This window comes from Austrofundulus limnaeus, unplaced genomic scaffold (genome assembly GCF_001266775.1).
Source record: "Austrofundulus limnaeus strain Quisiro unplaced genomic scaffold, Austrofundulus_limnaeus-1.0 Scaffold12, whole genome shotgun sequence".
NCBI classification, from domain to species: Eukaryota; Metazoa; Chordata; class Actinopteri; order Cyprinodontiformes; family Rivulidae; genus Austrofundulus; species Austrofundulus limnaeus.
This window is the reverse complement of record NW_013952414.1, coordinates 3,503,289-3,521,411: the sequence shown is the minus strand read 5'-3', so window position 1 is coordinate 3,521,411 and position 18,123 is coordinate 3,503,289. Positions and strand designations below refer to the sequence as shown.

At 39.7% G+C, this 18,123-nt stretch overlaps 1 protein-coding gene across 1 annotated transcript in view; it reads right to left on the bottom strand.

Moving 5' to 3' along the window:
• kcnb2b (potassium voltage-gated channel subfamily B member 2b) overlaps positions 1-18,123 on the bottom strand; it is a 103,047-nt gene continuing 84,924 nt past the window's right edge. The window contains exon 3 of the mRNA XM_014002327.1: positions 1-3,244. Within this exon, the coding sequence (XP_013857781.1) occupies positions 1,262-3,244 (1,983 nt within the window). The 3' untranslated portion in view covers positions 1-1,261. The remainder of the gene's footprint in view (positions 3,245-18,123) is intronic.

Genomic DNA, 18,123 nt, shown 5'->3' with positions numbered 1-18,123 from the left:
TTGGACTTAATCCTCGTTTCGATGTGATGGCTCACAAATAGCCGCAGCAGAAGCTAGCTGTAGCACCTCTGGCGCAGCTTAGGGCACTTTGTGCAGAAATATCCTGATATTTCTGCCAGAATAATAATGCAATGCAAAACTGATGGCAATATAACTATTTCACTTTAAATATTTCAAGATTAGAGTCAGTTTGGAATTACAGTAATCCATTTAGCCCCATCTATGACAGGTAATATAATTAATGTTCATAACATTCCCCAAGATCTCCACTTTAAAAGAACTGACTTTTATTTTTCCTACTGCCAATCTAAGCCTACTAATGTACATTTTATTCTGAGAACTACCTCTAGATATGTTTGTTTTACATCAGAGAGTATTTGGATGGAATCAAATAGGGATCTTAAACAGGGTCCTATTCTGAAACTGTAATAAATAGATGTATAGCTCATAGCTCCTCGTTTCTGATAAATATGTACATTTTTTGGCAACTGCAGTACAGGTTTGTGTGCTTTAGAGTTGTTTTTGTATTTTCTTTGTTTTGTTTTTTTAAACTTCATCAGGTGAATATCAGATGCTCAAACTGAACGTTCCAAAGCTGCTATGAAAACCCAAAACAATAATGCCAGTGTAACATTTTCATACATCATCGTACGCAAGAAACGAAAGAAACATTACAGAGTTGTCATGGGAACATTTTGCATTTCCACATAAGGTAATGATATGTTTTTTAGTTTTATAGATCGCTACGATACAACACCCAGTTGGAGGGCTGTTGATTCAAACCCTCGCCTTTTCTTGTTTACATTAGAGATGTATCTTCAGTCTTCTTCGCCGTTCTGTGCATTGTCATTGCCTTACATGGTCTATTGTATTTACAGTGGAGCGCTTTCAGTAAACTAAGCACCATAAAATATCTGTCTTTTTTTTAAATGCATGCTTTTTACAGATAGTGCATTTCCTTCTCCTCCTGGAAAAGGACTATTGTTTTGTATGTTGGGATGACTTGTGTCTGCATTAGTTGATCAATTCTTCATATTTTTAGAGTCTCCTCTTCCACTAGTAGGCCCCCCGTTTGTTCTAAAATCTGCACAGAGCACTGCAGTTTCTTTTTCAGCAATACACAACAACACAAGTAAATAGACTTGTCATGCCATGCAAGAATAACTTTCACTACAACTGCATCTTTGAACTTTCCCCGCACCCCGCTCTCCCACATGCCAGGCTGAGGTCGCAGCAGGTCCCTCAAAGCTTCCCGTTACATTCACATGCTGGTTTCACAGGTTGGAGAGAGGCTGCCGTCCCCGGGTATCAGGTGGATATCGGATGTAAATATGTGGTTCTCTACTTTGTGTCCGCTAGAGTTACTGTCAGCCGCTTCCTCTTCGCTTCCAACCACATGCTGAGTGCAATTTTGTGCTGCCGTTTTGGGGGACGAGGGTGCGACTGCCGCGCCTGCCTCCTCCATCAGATGCTTTTCCTTGTGGTTCTCTGTGGATGGATCTTCATCGCCAGGCGGGGTGTCCACCACCAGCCTCTTAGGGGAGAGGCCRCAGGTGTCCTCGTCTATGACCGGTAGGAGCTCCTCCGAGCCAGGAATGAGAGGTGACATCTCTCCCGTGGGGTACTCATCTTCGAGGATGCTGGAGCTGATGTCTCCGGGGGAGGTAGTGCTAGGTGGAGTGAGAGGACCTTCGGTGGAAGGTTTTCTTAAGTCAACCTTCAACCCTTTCCCTTTTAGAGGGTTTGTTGGAGAGCTCTGGCTGTTCTTTACCGCACTGTTAAAGCTCTCCCCTTCCTCTAAATGGAACTCTGATCCATCATCTGGGATGATCGATTCATAGAAGCCTACTTTCAGTAGGTTTCTGGTGAAACTCAGGTCATCGTTTGTCCTCAGTTGGCTAAGATCCAGGAAGGGTGGRGCTCTGGGATGTCTGATCTCGTGTGACCCAGCGTCGCCTTTGCCTGGATTGGAGCCATGTCTTGTGCAGTCTGCTGAACAGCTGGCAAAGTTATCTTTCGGACAAGACTGGACTTCCTTCATCTCCAGCTGMACTTCATCCCTTAACGTGGATTCGGAGCTGTGAGATTTCTTTGGTGAGACGGGAGCAGTCATAGTTGTGCTGAGAGTGCTAATGGAGCTTGTAGTGTTGAGATTGGATAGGGACTGGGACTTGGTCATCTGGTTGTACATTTCCTCCAGTTTCTGAACATTAAGGTGCTGTGGTGTCCGGCTCACCCTCTGAGGACTTCCGGTAGTGGTGATGGTTATACGATGGGGCGAGCTTTGCTGTAGAAACTCGGTGTTTCGTTTGTCTGGCGATCTGAGATTGCTTTCTGAGGTGGCGTGCCTGGTTGAGCCACCCCAGCGGCTCGGCGACAGGTGGTTGTCCAGAGAGGTTTTGTCCTCTCCTCTCTCAACCACCACATCCATCAACTCCATGCTACGAGCAAAGGCATCTTTTAGGTTCATTGACACAATGCTGCCGTTCCTCTTGGCTCTCTCCAGCGCCTCTCGTCTCTTGATGGCTTTCTCCTGCCTCTTTTGCTCCTTATAGAACTCTGAGAAGTTGTTGACAATAATGGGGATTGGCAGAGCAATCACCAACACACCTGCAATACAGCAGAGTCCACCTACTATCTTCCCAAGCAAAGTCTGCGGGTAAATGTCACCATAGCCCACTGTCGTCATTGTAATGGTTGCCCACCAGAACGAAGCAGGGATACTGGTGAATTTGGTGGCATCTTCGTCTTTCTCAGCAAAGAAGACCAAGCTGGAAAATATCATGATGCCCATGGCGAGGAATAATATAAGCAGCCCCAGTTCATTGTAGCTCCTTCTCAAAGTGAATCCTAGAGACTGGAGCCCCGTGGAGTGCCTGGCCAGCTTCAGGATTCTCAATATTCTCATGATCCTGAATATCTGCACTACACGGCGCACGTTTTGGAACTGCAGAACACTTTTGTTGGACTCTGTTAAGAATATGGTGACATAGTAGGGCAGGATGGCCAGTAAGTCAATGACATTCAGTGGACCCTTGAAAAACTTCCACTTGTTGGGAGAAGACATGAAGCGGAGGAGGTACTCCATGGTGAACCATGCAATGCACACAGCCTCYACGTGGGCCAGCTTAGGGTTGTCATTGGGATTGCCATACTCGTCTAAGACCTGAAGCTCCGGTAAGGTGTTGAGAGACAAGGCTATGGTGGAGAGGACGATGAACAGGATTGATATGATGGCTAGAATCTGAAAAAAAAAAGAGCAGAAAAAAAATCTTAGTTCAACAGTGCAAACTAAATCAGATGACTTTCTCAAAATAAATATTTGATTGCTGAGTTGCACTTGGCAGATCAGAAATATACACAGTTAAAGGACTCTACTTTAAATTAAAGGCATAAGAAATGCATTAAAACAATTTAAAAGGTGTTAAAAGTGAGTGATATGAATCTAATGAGTCGTCTTTCCTTTCCTTGAAAGCAACTGAGTGTGTTCCTGCATATAGATGAGCAATCCATTATACCCATAAGGATTACTGCAAGGTTACAGTCTAAATGTACATAAGGGCTGTGTCCAAAACGGCAGGACGGGTCCTCCGAAGGTCGAATTTGTCGGCCGCATACGTCACAGCGCCGCGACGAAGGACGTCCAAAACGGAAGACTCCTCCGATGCGGCCGACAAATACGTCCTTCTTTTTCCCCGAATCGAAGGACAGGTCTGATGGATCCTTCCCGGCCCAGCATATCCCATAATGCATTGCGGCCCGACCGGAGATTTTTTAAGCTAGTAATGGCGGACGAAGCGAGAGAAAAGAATACATTTTAAATAAAAGTATGGTGATTTAAAAATTTAAAAAAATTAGCGGTTGTAATTCTAATACTTTTATCATTTGTATGGACATGTTTTTAAATATTATTTTTTCGTCATAAAAACGCGAAATAAACATGAACCTACAGCGGGTCAATTAGTTCTTCAAATGATACTTTTAAGTTAATTTTATAGTTTCGTGATATTAATAATGCTAATGTATTGATATTTTTCTAGTTTTGATTTAAGTTTGCTTGTTTAGCGTCGTCACAGTTGCTAGGTGACAAGACATACGCCGGGGTAAGGAGGGGAGGCTAGACCGTCCAAATCCACAGCCTCTTTTTTTCCGGTCTTCCCGGTCTACCAAGGACCCGGCCCACCGAGATCGGGGAGTCTGGGTCCTCCGAAGGACCCGTCCTGCCGTTTTGGACACAGCCAAGGACACTGTGGGGTAGCAAGATCACATAAAATATTTTTCTTTTCAATTTAACATTTGAATTTAAACAAAATTACAAGGACATTGGCTAAATGTACGTACAGGTCCAAGTATGAGCCAGTATCTCTTTAATGCATATTCCCTGCTGTGTCTCATGCCAAAGCTTTATACAAAGATCATGTGCACCCTGCTAATTCTCAGAATATGTGTTGAGTTTGACTATGAGCTTTACCACATTTCTGACTTATAGCTCATAAACCTATAGTATAAAAAACCTACACTGACATTTCAAACATGTTACACCTTGTGGATTTACAGCTGAAATAAGCAACCTAAAAGGAGTTGATTTTCAGAATAAACAAATATTACCTGAGAAATATGTTTTCCCAGTAGTTTTCCCAGTTATTCTTCTACAAAACCTACCAATAAATATATTTTCCCTTCCCCCCCCCAGGGGATAAATAACTCAACCGTTTTGAGTAATAAAGCAGGAATGTATATTTTTCCAGAATATTTACTGGTAGYTTTTGCAGAGGAACACTGGTAAATATGTTTTCAGTAGTTTTTGTAGACGAGTAACCAAATAGTTTAACCTTAAAAAGACCTTATAATTTCCTGGATTTTTTGTGTGGACTGTTCAACTGAAATAAAATATATTTTTCCGGTAATATATATTTATTTGTTCTAATAAATTTTCAACCTACTCATTTTAGTTTGCTTGTTTCAGCTGTACAGTCCCCTAAATGCAACATTTTAGAACTCTGTAACATTAATATAAGTGTATGTGATTTAATATAGTGTAGGGTTTATGAGCTATAAGTCAGAAATGTATTTTCCCCAATAACCCAGTAAACATGGTAAAGTTCAGACTTCTCAGCATTTCTCCAGCCTTGACTGCAACACTGCATRTGTGAAAGTCTCAAAAGTCAAATTTGTAGGAGAGTAGATTCATACACTTGTGAACTTAAAAAACTTGTTGCTTGCTTGCTCGAACCTACTTGTTTGTGCGCACAAATATTGTTGTGCATGCATACTCGCATTGGGAGACTTATTCTCTCCATAAGTATCTGGAAAACTGACCGAGTTAGACAGTTTTGCCTTTTCTGAGGTCGACAGATGTACTCCACAAGAGTTGTAGTTGCCCATCTAGTGAATAATTTCTGAGTTTAATTAAATTGGTCTTGTGTTTCATGAGATATTAAAAGATCGCCCACTTTTCATGGAAACAAGCAACAAATATCTGTTTTGTAAATAACCAACTTGTTCAAAACAAATCTAAGTATAAAGAAAAAAATGAACCAAAAAGTCGTTTTATCTCATTATTTTTTGTCTCATTTTCATATTCTAAAGAAGAGTACATTTACACATTTTGCATAAAAACTGTTATTGTTTGTTCTTGTGAAGCCAAATACGGTAAAGCGTACTCTGTTCTGTAAGGGGYTGGATAAGAACATCCGGTATAATCCTGTGAGGTCGGTGTTGCATGAGATTCAGCTGCAGCTCTTTATCTTGACCAGGATTTATTGACTGCGATTGATTAAAGCGGCCTAAGATGTCCTGACTGAGGTTAGATATTTATAAATGTGTGTGTGTGTGTGTGTGTGTGTGTGTGTGTGTGTGTGTGTGTGTGTGTGTGTGTGAGTGAGATCAGAGGCGGAACATGTCTGAGTGTCCAATGACATTATGTGATGAGCTAAATATTTAATCTGGGGCTCCGTTTTAAATCAAACTCCTCTAACATTAGTTAGTGTCAGCTTTTTCCACAACTCGAACAAACTGGACTCCTGGCCAGGTGAATAAAATGTGTCCTACAGTCAGGACAGTACAGCAGCATAATTTAAAGCGAAATCCAGCACGTGGGGACATTTGCATTCTTTTGCGCAAAGTCCTGTGTGACCTGAGCAATAAAAAAAAACCTATTAAAATCTAATGAAGAGAGATTGAAGAGCGCAAGTCAGGACAGGAAAACAATCCACTCTGAATACTAATCAAAAACTACATCTAGCTGCAGAACACACAGATGATTTTACATAAATATATCCTCAGAGGACTAAACAATTACTGTACCTCTTTTTAGAAATCATTAACACAGCTATTACTATGTATAGCTGAAATTTTATAGATCAATTCCAATGTTTTTGGATTAGCAATTTCTGCGGTCTGTCTATTATTTGGTGGGGGAAAAAGTGAAAGATTCCTCCTTTTTAACTCGTAGAGGTGAAAGGAAAAAAAATGTGGCCTGACAGCAAAAGAGTGGACCTAGTGTGATGGCTCAGCAGAGGAAGTGTTATTACTAAACAAATGCTGGTACTGATTAGCTTAAACCTATTAGCGGCTAAGTGAGTCGACCTGGGCAGCCCTGGCGCTCAGCTGAGAAACTGTGGAGTCATAGTAAAGTCGCAGATCGCTTCCATACCCCTGAACTTTTTGGCAAGCTCATTAGTAGCTCGTGTTCTGCTGCCAAGTGACTCAAGCAGATGACCTTTGCTTGAGTCCCTGAGCCAAGGTAGAAAAAACATAAAAAAAGGAACGCAAGCACGAGAGGATGATTCGGCTCATGTTAAAAGTTGCTTAGCGTTAGTTTGCAATGCTCATTTCTCAGATCTTGTACAAAATGCTTTGGTGTGTAATAAATGCTTTATTAAAATACTAATTCCCGTGATATTGCTCGGCACTTTGAAAATCAGAATGAAACAGCGTGTGGGCACGAACAAAATGCATTCACACCTGCAGACCCAGTTTCACCCGACCATCACCCTCACGGACGTGACAACTGCACTCCGAGCGTAGAGATGCTGCGATGACTTGCATTAACCAGTGCTGTAGCTGAGTGGGAGTAGTTAAGAGGCTCAATTACTAAACGTCCTTTCCCCCTGATTTGCATGCGTTGCAGCGTTAAGAATAGCATCAAATGCCGTGCAGGGTGGATTAAAAAAGAAAAGAAAAAAAAGAAGAAGACAGAAACGATGCCAGTGAAGACAGTTGACCTGAGCCTGACCTGGTGGACGACGGCTAACAGAAAAACGGAACCCAGTAGTTAGATATTTAGATATATTTAGTTAGATATACTTTATGGAGGTTTCCTCTTGCCAGGAGTTCAAAGAGTAAAAACATTAGAGATTAGATCATTTTAATACAAGAATCAGTGCAGATTTGGATTCCAAAAATGAATCAAATTGATTTGCCTTACTTATTCTCCTGTCTCAAATAAACTGCACCATATTTTTCTTTTAGWTTTTTTTTCTCCCTTGTGGGGAGGATGTGACAATCAGGTCATGGACAGGCCAGTCAGTGACACCTGATTAGCTTAGGTGAACAGGAAATGTCCTCAGATGATTATGTGTGACATGCTTTAATTGTCTGTCGCCGTTTTAGTCGCTGCACCGTCTACTACTACCCCCCACCATCGGCTCTGCCACAGCAGAGACTGCTTTGCATGTCTGCGCTGGAGAGCCGCATCAATCTAACATGAGATAAAAGACAGATGGGACAAAGAGAGAGCATTTTACTATGTCACATGGCTTGGTTTTACACAATTCTCTGATGACTTCCTTTAATACTTTGCCCTTTACTATTGAGCACATTGTAAAACACAACATGAAAAGACAGACCACTCGGACGGATAAGTGGTGGCTCAAATCTTCAAGGGACGGCTTTTAAAAAAAAAGTACCGGTTTAGGCAGCTGTTTTGGAAAATATCTTATGTGCCTGAAAGAAGTGAAAGTACTCTATCAAACCAACAACCACACACACTCTCCATTGTTACCTACAGAACAAAGTATCAGGAATAGATTAAAAAAAAGTGTAGTGATCTAAAAGAGGAAACATATGAGAATCACCATGTTAAGAGCCTTCCTGAGTATCACTCCTCACCCCTTTCATCCACCTGTCATCTCAACCTCTGCTCTTGAAATGACAAGAATCACCGCTCCTCCTTCTTTAAGGGGGAAGTCTATAGAAGTATTAGTTCTTCTTTAAGTGTCCTGTCATCAACGACAACCCTGTGGTCACATTCACACYGTGCCTCTAGCTTCATTTCCTAAGAAAAACAGCCTGCGTCATACCAGTGACCCATCTGCCAAATCTGGGAAAGTTATTGATTGTGCACACCTCACACAGGGACTCTGAGCCAAACCCAGCAAGTCCCTATTGATACTGTATCCTTACTCAGAGCTTTTATGGACCATGATCCACCTCTGAGGTCCCCGCTGCCACCACCCAGCAGTACTTGTGTCATCAATTTGTGCAGGACAAACTGAGCCATTCCTCAAGTATGATAATTTTTTGCTGTGGAATCAATCCCGGCGATTATGGTTATGGTAATGAGGATTGATTCAAGGACTTGTGCGGTATTTCACCTTCCGGGGTCTGTATCTCCTCCAGTGTGATGACCCCACAAAGGCATGCACAGCTGTACAAAGTCAAAGCTTTCTGCATACAGTAAAACTAAAGTATTAGTTTAAAATTGTAACGTGCATTGTGTATTGTGCGTACTGAAGACAACCATTTTGTTGGCTCAAATTGTTAGAAAAAGGTTTAGGGTAGAGGGGTACACAATTAAAATTCACCAACATAAGCTTAAAAATTGTTTCTCAAGCAAAAGATCCAGGATATTTTGTTATTTAAAATATAATTTAATGACAGCATATCCTTCTTCTCTCACCAGGTCTGTACCTCTCTGTGGGCTGGCAGGGGAGAAACAGTAAAGTGCACAGTATGCGCTAGCCGAACTGCCGAAATCGGATCGTTTGCAGTTTTCATGACGAAAATTGCATCATTCAATTCACATTGTCAACATTACTGCATCTTCTCACTGGCCAAAAATTTTCCCCCTCCACATATAAACTTATTTTGTGATTGGTCAGAAGTTTGTGGGGGTGTTTGTTTGTGCTGAAAGCACTCAGATGCTGCATTTTGTTTCAACCACTCACTTAAAAAAAAGGGAATAAAACTACCTGCTTCTAGAAGCTGACTGTTGTATGCTACTCGGAAGCAGACATTTATAAAAATAGTCAAACGGTCAAAAACTAATGGATGGAGATAAAACAGATGCTGTGCACGGAGGAATCTGTCTGATAAAAACTGTGGAGCTTTAACCGGGACAGATTTGTAGACAAATAACGGGTAACAGCGCTCGGATATTTTTTTTCCCCGCATTGTAGACTCCAGCGGGAAAAAAAACCCTGAAACAAAATGCACCATCAGAGCACTTTCAGCACAAAAAAACACGCCCACGAACTTCTGACCAATCACACAAGTTCTTATGTGGTAAAAAAGGGGGTAAAAAGTTCGGCCAGCGTGTTGTGACAAGAAGGTGCCGTAATGTTGACAATGTGACCTGAATGACACAATTTTCGTCATGAAACTGCAACAATCCGATCCGATTTCAGCAGTTTGGCTGGAGCAGATGCACTTAAGCCAAGCATGGCAATAACCAGAAACGCTAGAAAAGAAGTACCACGAAAAATAAATTACCATAAATGTGGATAAAGCTGTGTAGCCTAAAATTAATTATGGTAAATGATAAAAAAAGGTTGCACTGCCAAAATGTATTACTGTAAATGCAAATAAATGATACACTGCCTAAAATAAATTATCATTAATTATTTAAAAAAATGTTGCACATAATAGAAGGCATTACTGTGAATGTTGGCATTTACAGTAATGCCTCATTTGGATTTGTAATCTGCCATTTGGGGATACATCGAATTTAGGATGGAAACTGCAAAGTTTGAAGCTTAAAAATGTTTGAGAATTAATGACCGCACCAAACAAACCCAGCTACCTTAAAAAAAGTTGACCAAAATACCAAAAACAAAAAAAAAAAAAAAAAAAAAAAAAAAAAAGAGAGAATGACTTCCAAACATTCTGACTCATCATTAATCAACAATAAAGCAAAAGAGTCCCCGGCCCCGCCTTCCTTACTGTGGCCATTTTCCAAAACCCTTACATAGTTAAGAGAGCGGGACAAAAAACAAAATTAAAAGTGATATTTGGTGGACATCAGTTGTTTTATGCTGCAGCTCCTCCATGGTTCAGTGAGCTCTGGAGGAATGCCCAGTCATTTCAGCTCAATTCTAAAGCCATTAATCTGTGGATAAAATAACTAAGTTCATATAATAATACTAATAAAAAAAAAAACTAAACTCATCCAAGTGAATTCTTTCTAACTGACACATTTTTACAGAAATAAGTCCCAAACCCTCTGGTACAGATAAAGAGACCACTCCAGCATCCATCTGACAAACTATCTTTGGAGACTCAAAGTGAGTGAGGTGCATTTGAATTAATTGATTCTCATTATTTCAGGAACGCTATTGAGCTCTTCTCATACCTTTAGCAGCACTTAGTGCAGTCAATGATTACTGTGGCTATAACCCATCTGCCTCAGCATAATTCACAATCACAACCCTCTGTCACTTACGGTTTCAGTTGTCATCAGTCAGCTAGACTCAGGTACTTGGACTCAGTTGTCCAGAGTTCTGTCACAGGTTCAGGCTCAGTCTCAAATAGGTGCCTGGTGATCAGAACGTGACCATCTCTGCACGCTAATAGTTCCTTTCATTGACCGTTTTGCAAAGCTTTTACGGCTCTCCGACACTTCCCTTTCATCCTGGCTGAAGGCTTGTGACAGCAGAAAGCAAAGAGTTCCAGTCACTGTTTTATACCGAGGGTGTGAACGTCACTCGGCAGCAGAAGAATCGGTTGAGTGAGCGTCTGAGAGGAGCCCTGATCAATAACCACTTCTCCTCTGCTTTCAGGCCACCTGCACCTTCAGTTCCCACAGAGCTGCTGGCGAGTTCATTTTTAGCCTCGACATGACAGGAAGAAAAATCTAAAATAAAGAAATAAATTACATATTTAACATGTAAATACGCTATTACATTTTCTAATACCTCCAATAAACTTCTCTCAATTGTAAACACAGTTCTTCTCAATAACGTTTCACTTATTTACAGATTTTCTTCACATCAAAGTGAAATATTCCCTGCTTTCTTTTAATATTGTGTTCTTTTTATTTTTGTTTGTTTATAGAGGCAGTGAGGAACATGAGCTGCATGAAAAATTTATAGACTGCATTCATCTGTCTGTCAGGAGTCACACAGAAAAGCCAGCCCAAAGGGCAGCAGTTACAGTGCGTGTTAGCACGAGGTGCTCCATCACGTTCTGCTGGAGTTTTTCGGCCTGAGTGACGTTCCCATAATTAGCAGGTTGAAACATCACACGCAAAAACACAGTGTACTGACAATACCTGCTTTGGAGTTGGTTCAAATGACAAATGACCTGAATTCCTCTGAAGCTGGTTCTAATTTATTATAATGATAACCCCTGGAGGCAGATGTGTCAGTGACTGAAACAGTGAGAGTTGTCAAGAATACACAGAAAAAACAGGACTTCTTTGGAGATTCTTGCTGGCTTCTCTGGTTTCTAATAGTAAGCACACTGGATAAAAAAAAAGACTGCAATGTTTGTGAGACACTGTGGATTCATAAGACTCCAGCTGCCATTTCATTCTGTGTGAATGCCACTATTTATAGCTCCTTTGTGAAGGATTGGGACAGCAAACAATTGTCCAACGGGACAATAAAATGTATTGTCATATTGTATTGATTTGCATTATAGCATCTTATTGTGTTGCATTGTGTGGCATATGATTTGTTCATGGGCCAAAATTGTTTTGAGTAGAAAAAACAAAAACAAAAACAAAAAAAAAAGAATGTTTGCAAAGCCTCACAGCCGTCCAGCTTGATGTTCAGATTATGTCTACATGAAAATGTAATTTCTCTCATTCATCAAATATCTGCATTTCAGTGAGGGGCTTTCTGCAGCGTTTGTTATTAATCAGCACAAGTCAGTCATTAAGCACAGATGCTGAGTAGCAGTAAACTAATTTTAGTTTTGGAAACTTAAAAGCTGTTTCTTTCAGTTTAAGTCTAAGTCAGTCAAAGTGATACTTACGTTAAAGTACAAGTACTTTACCATAAAATTACTTTAGTAAACGTTAAAGTTGAGTAAAGGCCTTAAAGTATCTTGTCTTTACTGTACTTAAGGATCAAGTAAATTTCTGGTATAAAATTTAAAGTATTAAAGTATTTAAAGTGAAAGTGAGCAGTTAGAATTTCCAAAATGGCATTTGTTGGGAGGTGACGTCCCCACAAAAAAAACAAACAAAATAAATAAATAAATAAATAAATAAAAAACAAAACAAAACATTGTTAGTTTGATTTTTAATGACAGAAGAGGGGAATACATTTATTATCAGAAAACCAAAATCCAACTATAAAATCAAATCAGCGGCAGCTCTATAAGCGATAGAATTTCCCTAAGAGTTTTATACAACTCCGTTTGGTACTCTTTGAGATAACTGAGAAGGCAGCTGGCTAGCTTTAGCAAAACTACGCTGTTGTCAGGAAAACTAAACATCCGGGAACCACAGGTGGTTGTGGGTACTGCAGTCGTTCATCTGCTCAGAAAATGCTTAAGGGAGAGTTTTTTCCTCACTAAAATCAAAGTAATGCACAGAAATGGTTCAAATTTGAGTATGTTGTACAGTTTTTGCCCCTTTATCAGGCAGTTTTTGTCCAGGTTCAACACGAGTTGGGAGTGAGAACATGTTGACCTGTCAAACCCCGAAGACTACAACCCTACTTACCCACATCCACCCGACTCTAATCTTAACCACCGCGCTTTCGGGTGTGTAACTCAGCTCTCCAAGCAAGTAGAAATTACGTCAAGCAGAATAATATAAGTAATTTTGGTGCACATGCGCTGCCAGGAAGTGGGTCAAAAGGTTTCCCAAAGGCAGCAGGCCTGCTGCGTCACAACCAGGAAGTACCGTATTCTCTCCACAAATGTTGCCACTTTTCCGCCAAATGAACACATGACACATTATCTGTTGTAAAGAGGGACTTGTGCAGGTTGTTGTGTGCAAATATGAAGCTGCTACATGCTTACTTGGCTGCCTGAAGAGACAGAAGGTGAAAAGGTCTTGTAGTGGGCGCCATCTTGCTTGTTTCTTCCATTGATTTACATGGACAGTGTATTATCAAGCAACCACTGCTGACAGCGAGCATGTACACACCCCAAACTATAGGGACAGCTACATAGGGAGCTGATAATTAAATGTTATAAATTTCATTACTAACATCTATTTAATGGACTGATAACATTCGAAGTACACACAAAATACACACGAACACGAAAATGCGGACTACATATGCAACAGTTTAAAAAAACAACAGAACATATAACAGAACATAACAGAATATATTATCTCTTGATATAAAAGTATTAGATAATTATTATAATTTCAAAGCTACTGTTAAGGATTGGTTATTGGCTATATTGGTTATTCAAAGGTGTGTTATGAGAGAGGATGTCAATTGATTCATGTTTTAGGGGTTTAAGTTAATGTTTCTTTCATGAAATTTAAGATGGTTTTTATTTTATTGTAATTTATTTTTTTATTTTATGTTATTATGTTGTAAGTGTTAAGATTTGTGTTGTTATTTGTATTTTATTGTTATGTTGTATTTTGTTTGTTGGGCCCCAGGAGGATTAGTCTCGGGGCTGGTTAATAAAAAAATGAAATTAAAAATATTGCACTTTCCAGGCCTCAATGTACTGTCGATTTAAATATTTTGATTCAAAATTTTGATGGAGTTGGAGAAACAGCAATATATTATTGATATATTAAAATACAGAACTTTTTTTTATTTTGCTCTTCAAGGAAAACCCAGAACAACCCAAACAGCTTTAAAAGACCCCTACGTACTTTTGAGTCACAGATTCAGGGAGAATCTGAGCCCACTGTTGCCAAGCCAGAGAGCGCTGCAGTTGTAACCCCGAGGCTAACACTCTCTGTGCTGCAGTGTGAGCAGACCACAGAATGCATTTCTGCTGCAAACACAAATCTACAGAAGAGAGTCATTCTTATGTACAGGCAAGAATCAAAGAAACTCTGATTCTGACTCTAAGCATGTTGGAGCGAGGGATATTAGAAATATAATCCTGTGACATCCCCGTCTCCACCTGACCAAACCTCCAGAGCATGTTTAAACATGACTCAGCGCTCAGAGTTCAACCTTTACTGGGAGATGAACCCAACACAATGATTGCTTTATACAATAGATGTTGAGTAAAGCAAGCTGTTAGCAAATTAGTGAAACTGGCTCTGTGTTAGTGTTTGCAGAAAGGACCAAAGATGGTGGATATTACACCACTTTGTAATGTTAGACTAAGTGTAATAAAAGCTTCCTTCTAGGAGTGGGCGATATAATGACATTAGACCATGAGGGATTAGATGGTGTTGATGCTATTATGCAGACTCGCTGCTTTTATTTTCCTCAGACAAGTCACAGTACCGTATTTGCAAAAGTTGTCAATGTAATTTGGTATTTTTCTTTTTTAGGGATTTCAAACCGGGAAGTAGTTTGATTTATTAATAACAATAACGACAATAAAATTAATCTCGAGGCGTTCCTTACTGATGACTTGAACCACCTGCTGGCTGAAATAAATCTCAATGCATCCTGTAACAAAACACACTGTCAGTGTTATCTTACAAAAAAACGCAGTTCAACAATTCATCATCAGTCTATTAAAAATATACACCTCCTACAGTATGATGGTGCAGTTTCTGTCTGCTGCTCAGCACTTTTGTGAATTAATAAATGTTACAGGCCTCCCAGAAAGGGTAAAGAAGAAGACGTATTTTGCCCCCATAACTTTATTGTTACGAACAAACTGAATCTAAAGTCAGTGTCTTTATTAGTCTTAATAAGATTAATGCTCTCAGCTCTTTCACTTCTGGCACCAGCGGACATTTTGAGCCATTCTTCCTGTCCTAATTTCAATTTGGCCAACAGTATTGCCTTTTTGTCCACTTTGCAGCCAATTATAGCCCACGACTTTTCCCGACGCATKCATCAGGAGGAACAACAGATAGAATTGGTCAGATAGAGAAGAGAAAAGAGATGAAGCTGGCAGCACAGGAGCTGGATGTCTGACTGCGAGGCAGACATAAAGCTTTAGTTCTTATTACACATCAGAGGAACAGAGTGGAAACCATTATTTAAACTGTACAAATTTCTGACAACTTTAACACCTCCAGAAATATACAAATGTTTTACAATAAATTCTTTTTGCCGCTATAGTGCTGTGAAAATTATGCATCCACTTTCATCAAACAAATACTGTTATGATATACATGATATGATGTGAATATACAAGTACTGTTACGACCAGAGATTTAAAGTAAAAATACTTTGTTACTTTACTTAAGTAGAAATTTTGGCTATTTATACTGTATATTTTACTACTCCTTACATTTTCACACAGTTATCTGTACTTTCTACTTCTTACATTTGTAAAAATGGCATGCCCCACCTCCCTCATGCTCCCCCTCATTCTGCCTTGTTATTGTTAGGAAAAAAGAAAAATCTTTGCATTTAAACCCTGCCTCCAAGATAATAGACAATTTAATTGTGGTTGGATGAGAAGTATAAATATAACATCATCATCATTATGGCCTAAAGAAAAATGTTTTTATACGGTCACCTCCCAAAAAAATGTCATTTTGGATATTCTAATCACTCACTTTTACTCAAAGCTCTTACTTTTAATACTTCAGTACATTTTACAGTATATGAGAAATACTTTTGACGCTTTAGTACAGAAAATGTCAGAAACTTTAAGAGTTTTACTCAAGTAATGTTGTTAGAGGAGACTAGCTTTTACTAAAGTAACTTTATGGCAAAATACTTGTACTTTTACACAAGTATCATTTTGAGGTATTTTATATAAAACTGGTTATGGCCTAGCTCAAAAACCATAAAAAATAAAGGGGAAGCACACAAGAGCAACTTAAAATGCTTTGTTATTAATTTAACCCAGGGATCTACAACCTTTACAATCAAAAGAGCCATTTCTGCTCCTTTGCTCACTAATAAACATGTGCTACAACTGTGATTATCAACTCATGGGCAGTTCATATACTTAACTGGGGGCTTTAGATATGGGTTTATTTGAGACCCCCTTGGATTAGATTCACTTTGTCATTCAAACATCACCTCAGAGATGCAATGAAGAATGAAGTGTAGTTAAGATCACCCATTCAAGAAAAATACACAACAAAACATGGGGGAACAGGTGAGCAGGTCTTGTACAACAGGATCACGCTACCTTTTGCAGCTTGGAAATACACAATGGGAGAGACGAGTTTAAAAAAAGTTGCTCTGATCTTATGTTTACATCATAAATACAGAGTCATATGCACAAAAACAAACAAACACTCGCTACAGAGCACGAAATGGGGCAGAATTCAGTGGAGCCGTTGACAGTGAGGTCAATTCTCCATGCTGGAACTGATCCAAGACCCACCAGAGTCCAGAGAMCAAATCTTATTTGTCTCGTGCAGCTGGGAATCCGAATAGAAAACACAATTGTTTTGGGACAAAGAGCCTTGAATTCCTTGCTGCTCATCTCTGAAAAGGCAAAAAATAAAATAAAATAAATTATAAAAAATAAAAACAAATGTTTCACATTTTGTGGCTTCCTCGCCACTCACCGTCTGAAGCTTCACCCAGATGTAATCCTACACGCCAGAGACACGCTGCTGAGCTGCAATTCTCGTCAGAATCACATCCAGTTTGCGACTTATCTCCCCAGCATCTGAGTCTGTGCGCCCCCAGGGCGGCAGATTCCATCCACTGTGCCCGACAGCTTCTCAAAGGCCCAGACAGCTGTCAGGATCACTTTCACTTTTCGATAAATCAGAAATCCACCTCCGCTAATCAGCAGAAATCCAGTTATCATAAATCCAAATATATACACATCTTCCACATATTCAATGGAAAGTGGCATGAGACACATCAGGTTCAAGCCCCCCAGGAACCACTGACATGACCAGCAGCAACCATTCCACTTGGACAGCTATGTTCCCCTTGTTCCAGTCTTAATGTGGAAAAAAATAGTGTCAATTGCGTTCAGAGACCTGTTGACCAAATCCATAATTCCTTTTGTTTTGGATGATAGGTAGAAAAAAGGATTGAAAAAGCTGCAAAGCAGGATAGGAGGGGCAGGTTTAGGAACGAGCAGAAAAGCGTCCAGCACCTCTGAAGCTTAAGTGAAAAAAAAAAAAAGATGATGATGATGAACTGTCAATGTATTTTTGGAGTAATTTGGGTGAGCTGACCACCCCCAGTAAGGTTCCATGTTTTATTTTATTTAATTTTTTGGATAACGGTCTTATGTAATGAATTTCTTGATTCTACAGATGAGGCATTAACAGGCCTGAGTGTCTTATTAAACTGAATGCATGTTTTCAAAAAATATTCTATGAGTACATGGTTTAACAAGTGTGAGCAAGATACCTTGACAAATCTAGTCCAGGTTGGTTTGGAAAGCATTTTTTTACATCAATAAATGTGACCAGAATTTAAAAGCTACATCTTATATTTGCTCCTGTGACCTTTGTCAGATATTAAAGCGTGTTCACCGATTTGAAACACTGAGAATAAAGAGCAAAAACAAAACAAACAAAAAAATTTGTAAGGACGGAAACATTTTCCACAGCACTGCAATTAAAACTGGTCATTAGCTTAAAAACTCACTTTTTGTGATAAGTATTTGCCTTCTGTTGTCATCAGCTGCAATGCCACTGCTTTCTCAACACCGTACCAGGGCAATAAATCTTTCTGATATAGGAAATACTGCATCCATATACAGTATATTCAGTGAAGAAACCAATTTAAAACTGTCTTTCCCTGCTGGGTGTTCAAAGAAATAGTCTATGTGCATGTATATTAGTCTGGGCATTTCTCGGAAGAACACGCCTTCAGCCCTCACTCCATGACAGAATTATTAACCTGAGTGAGCCACCCC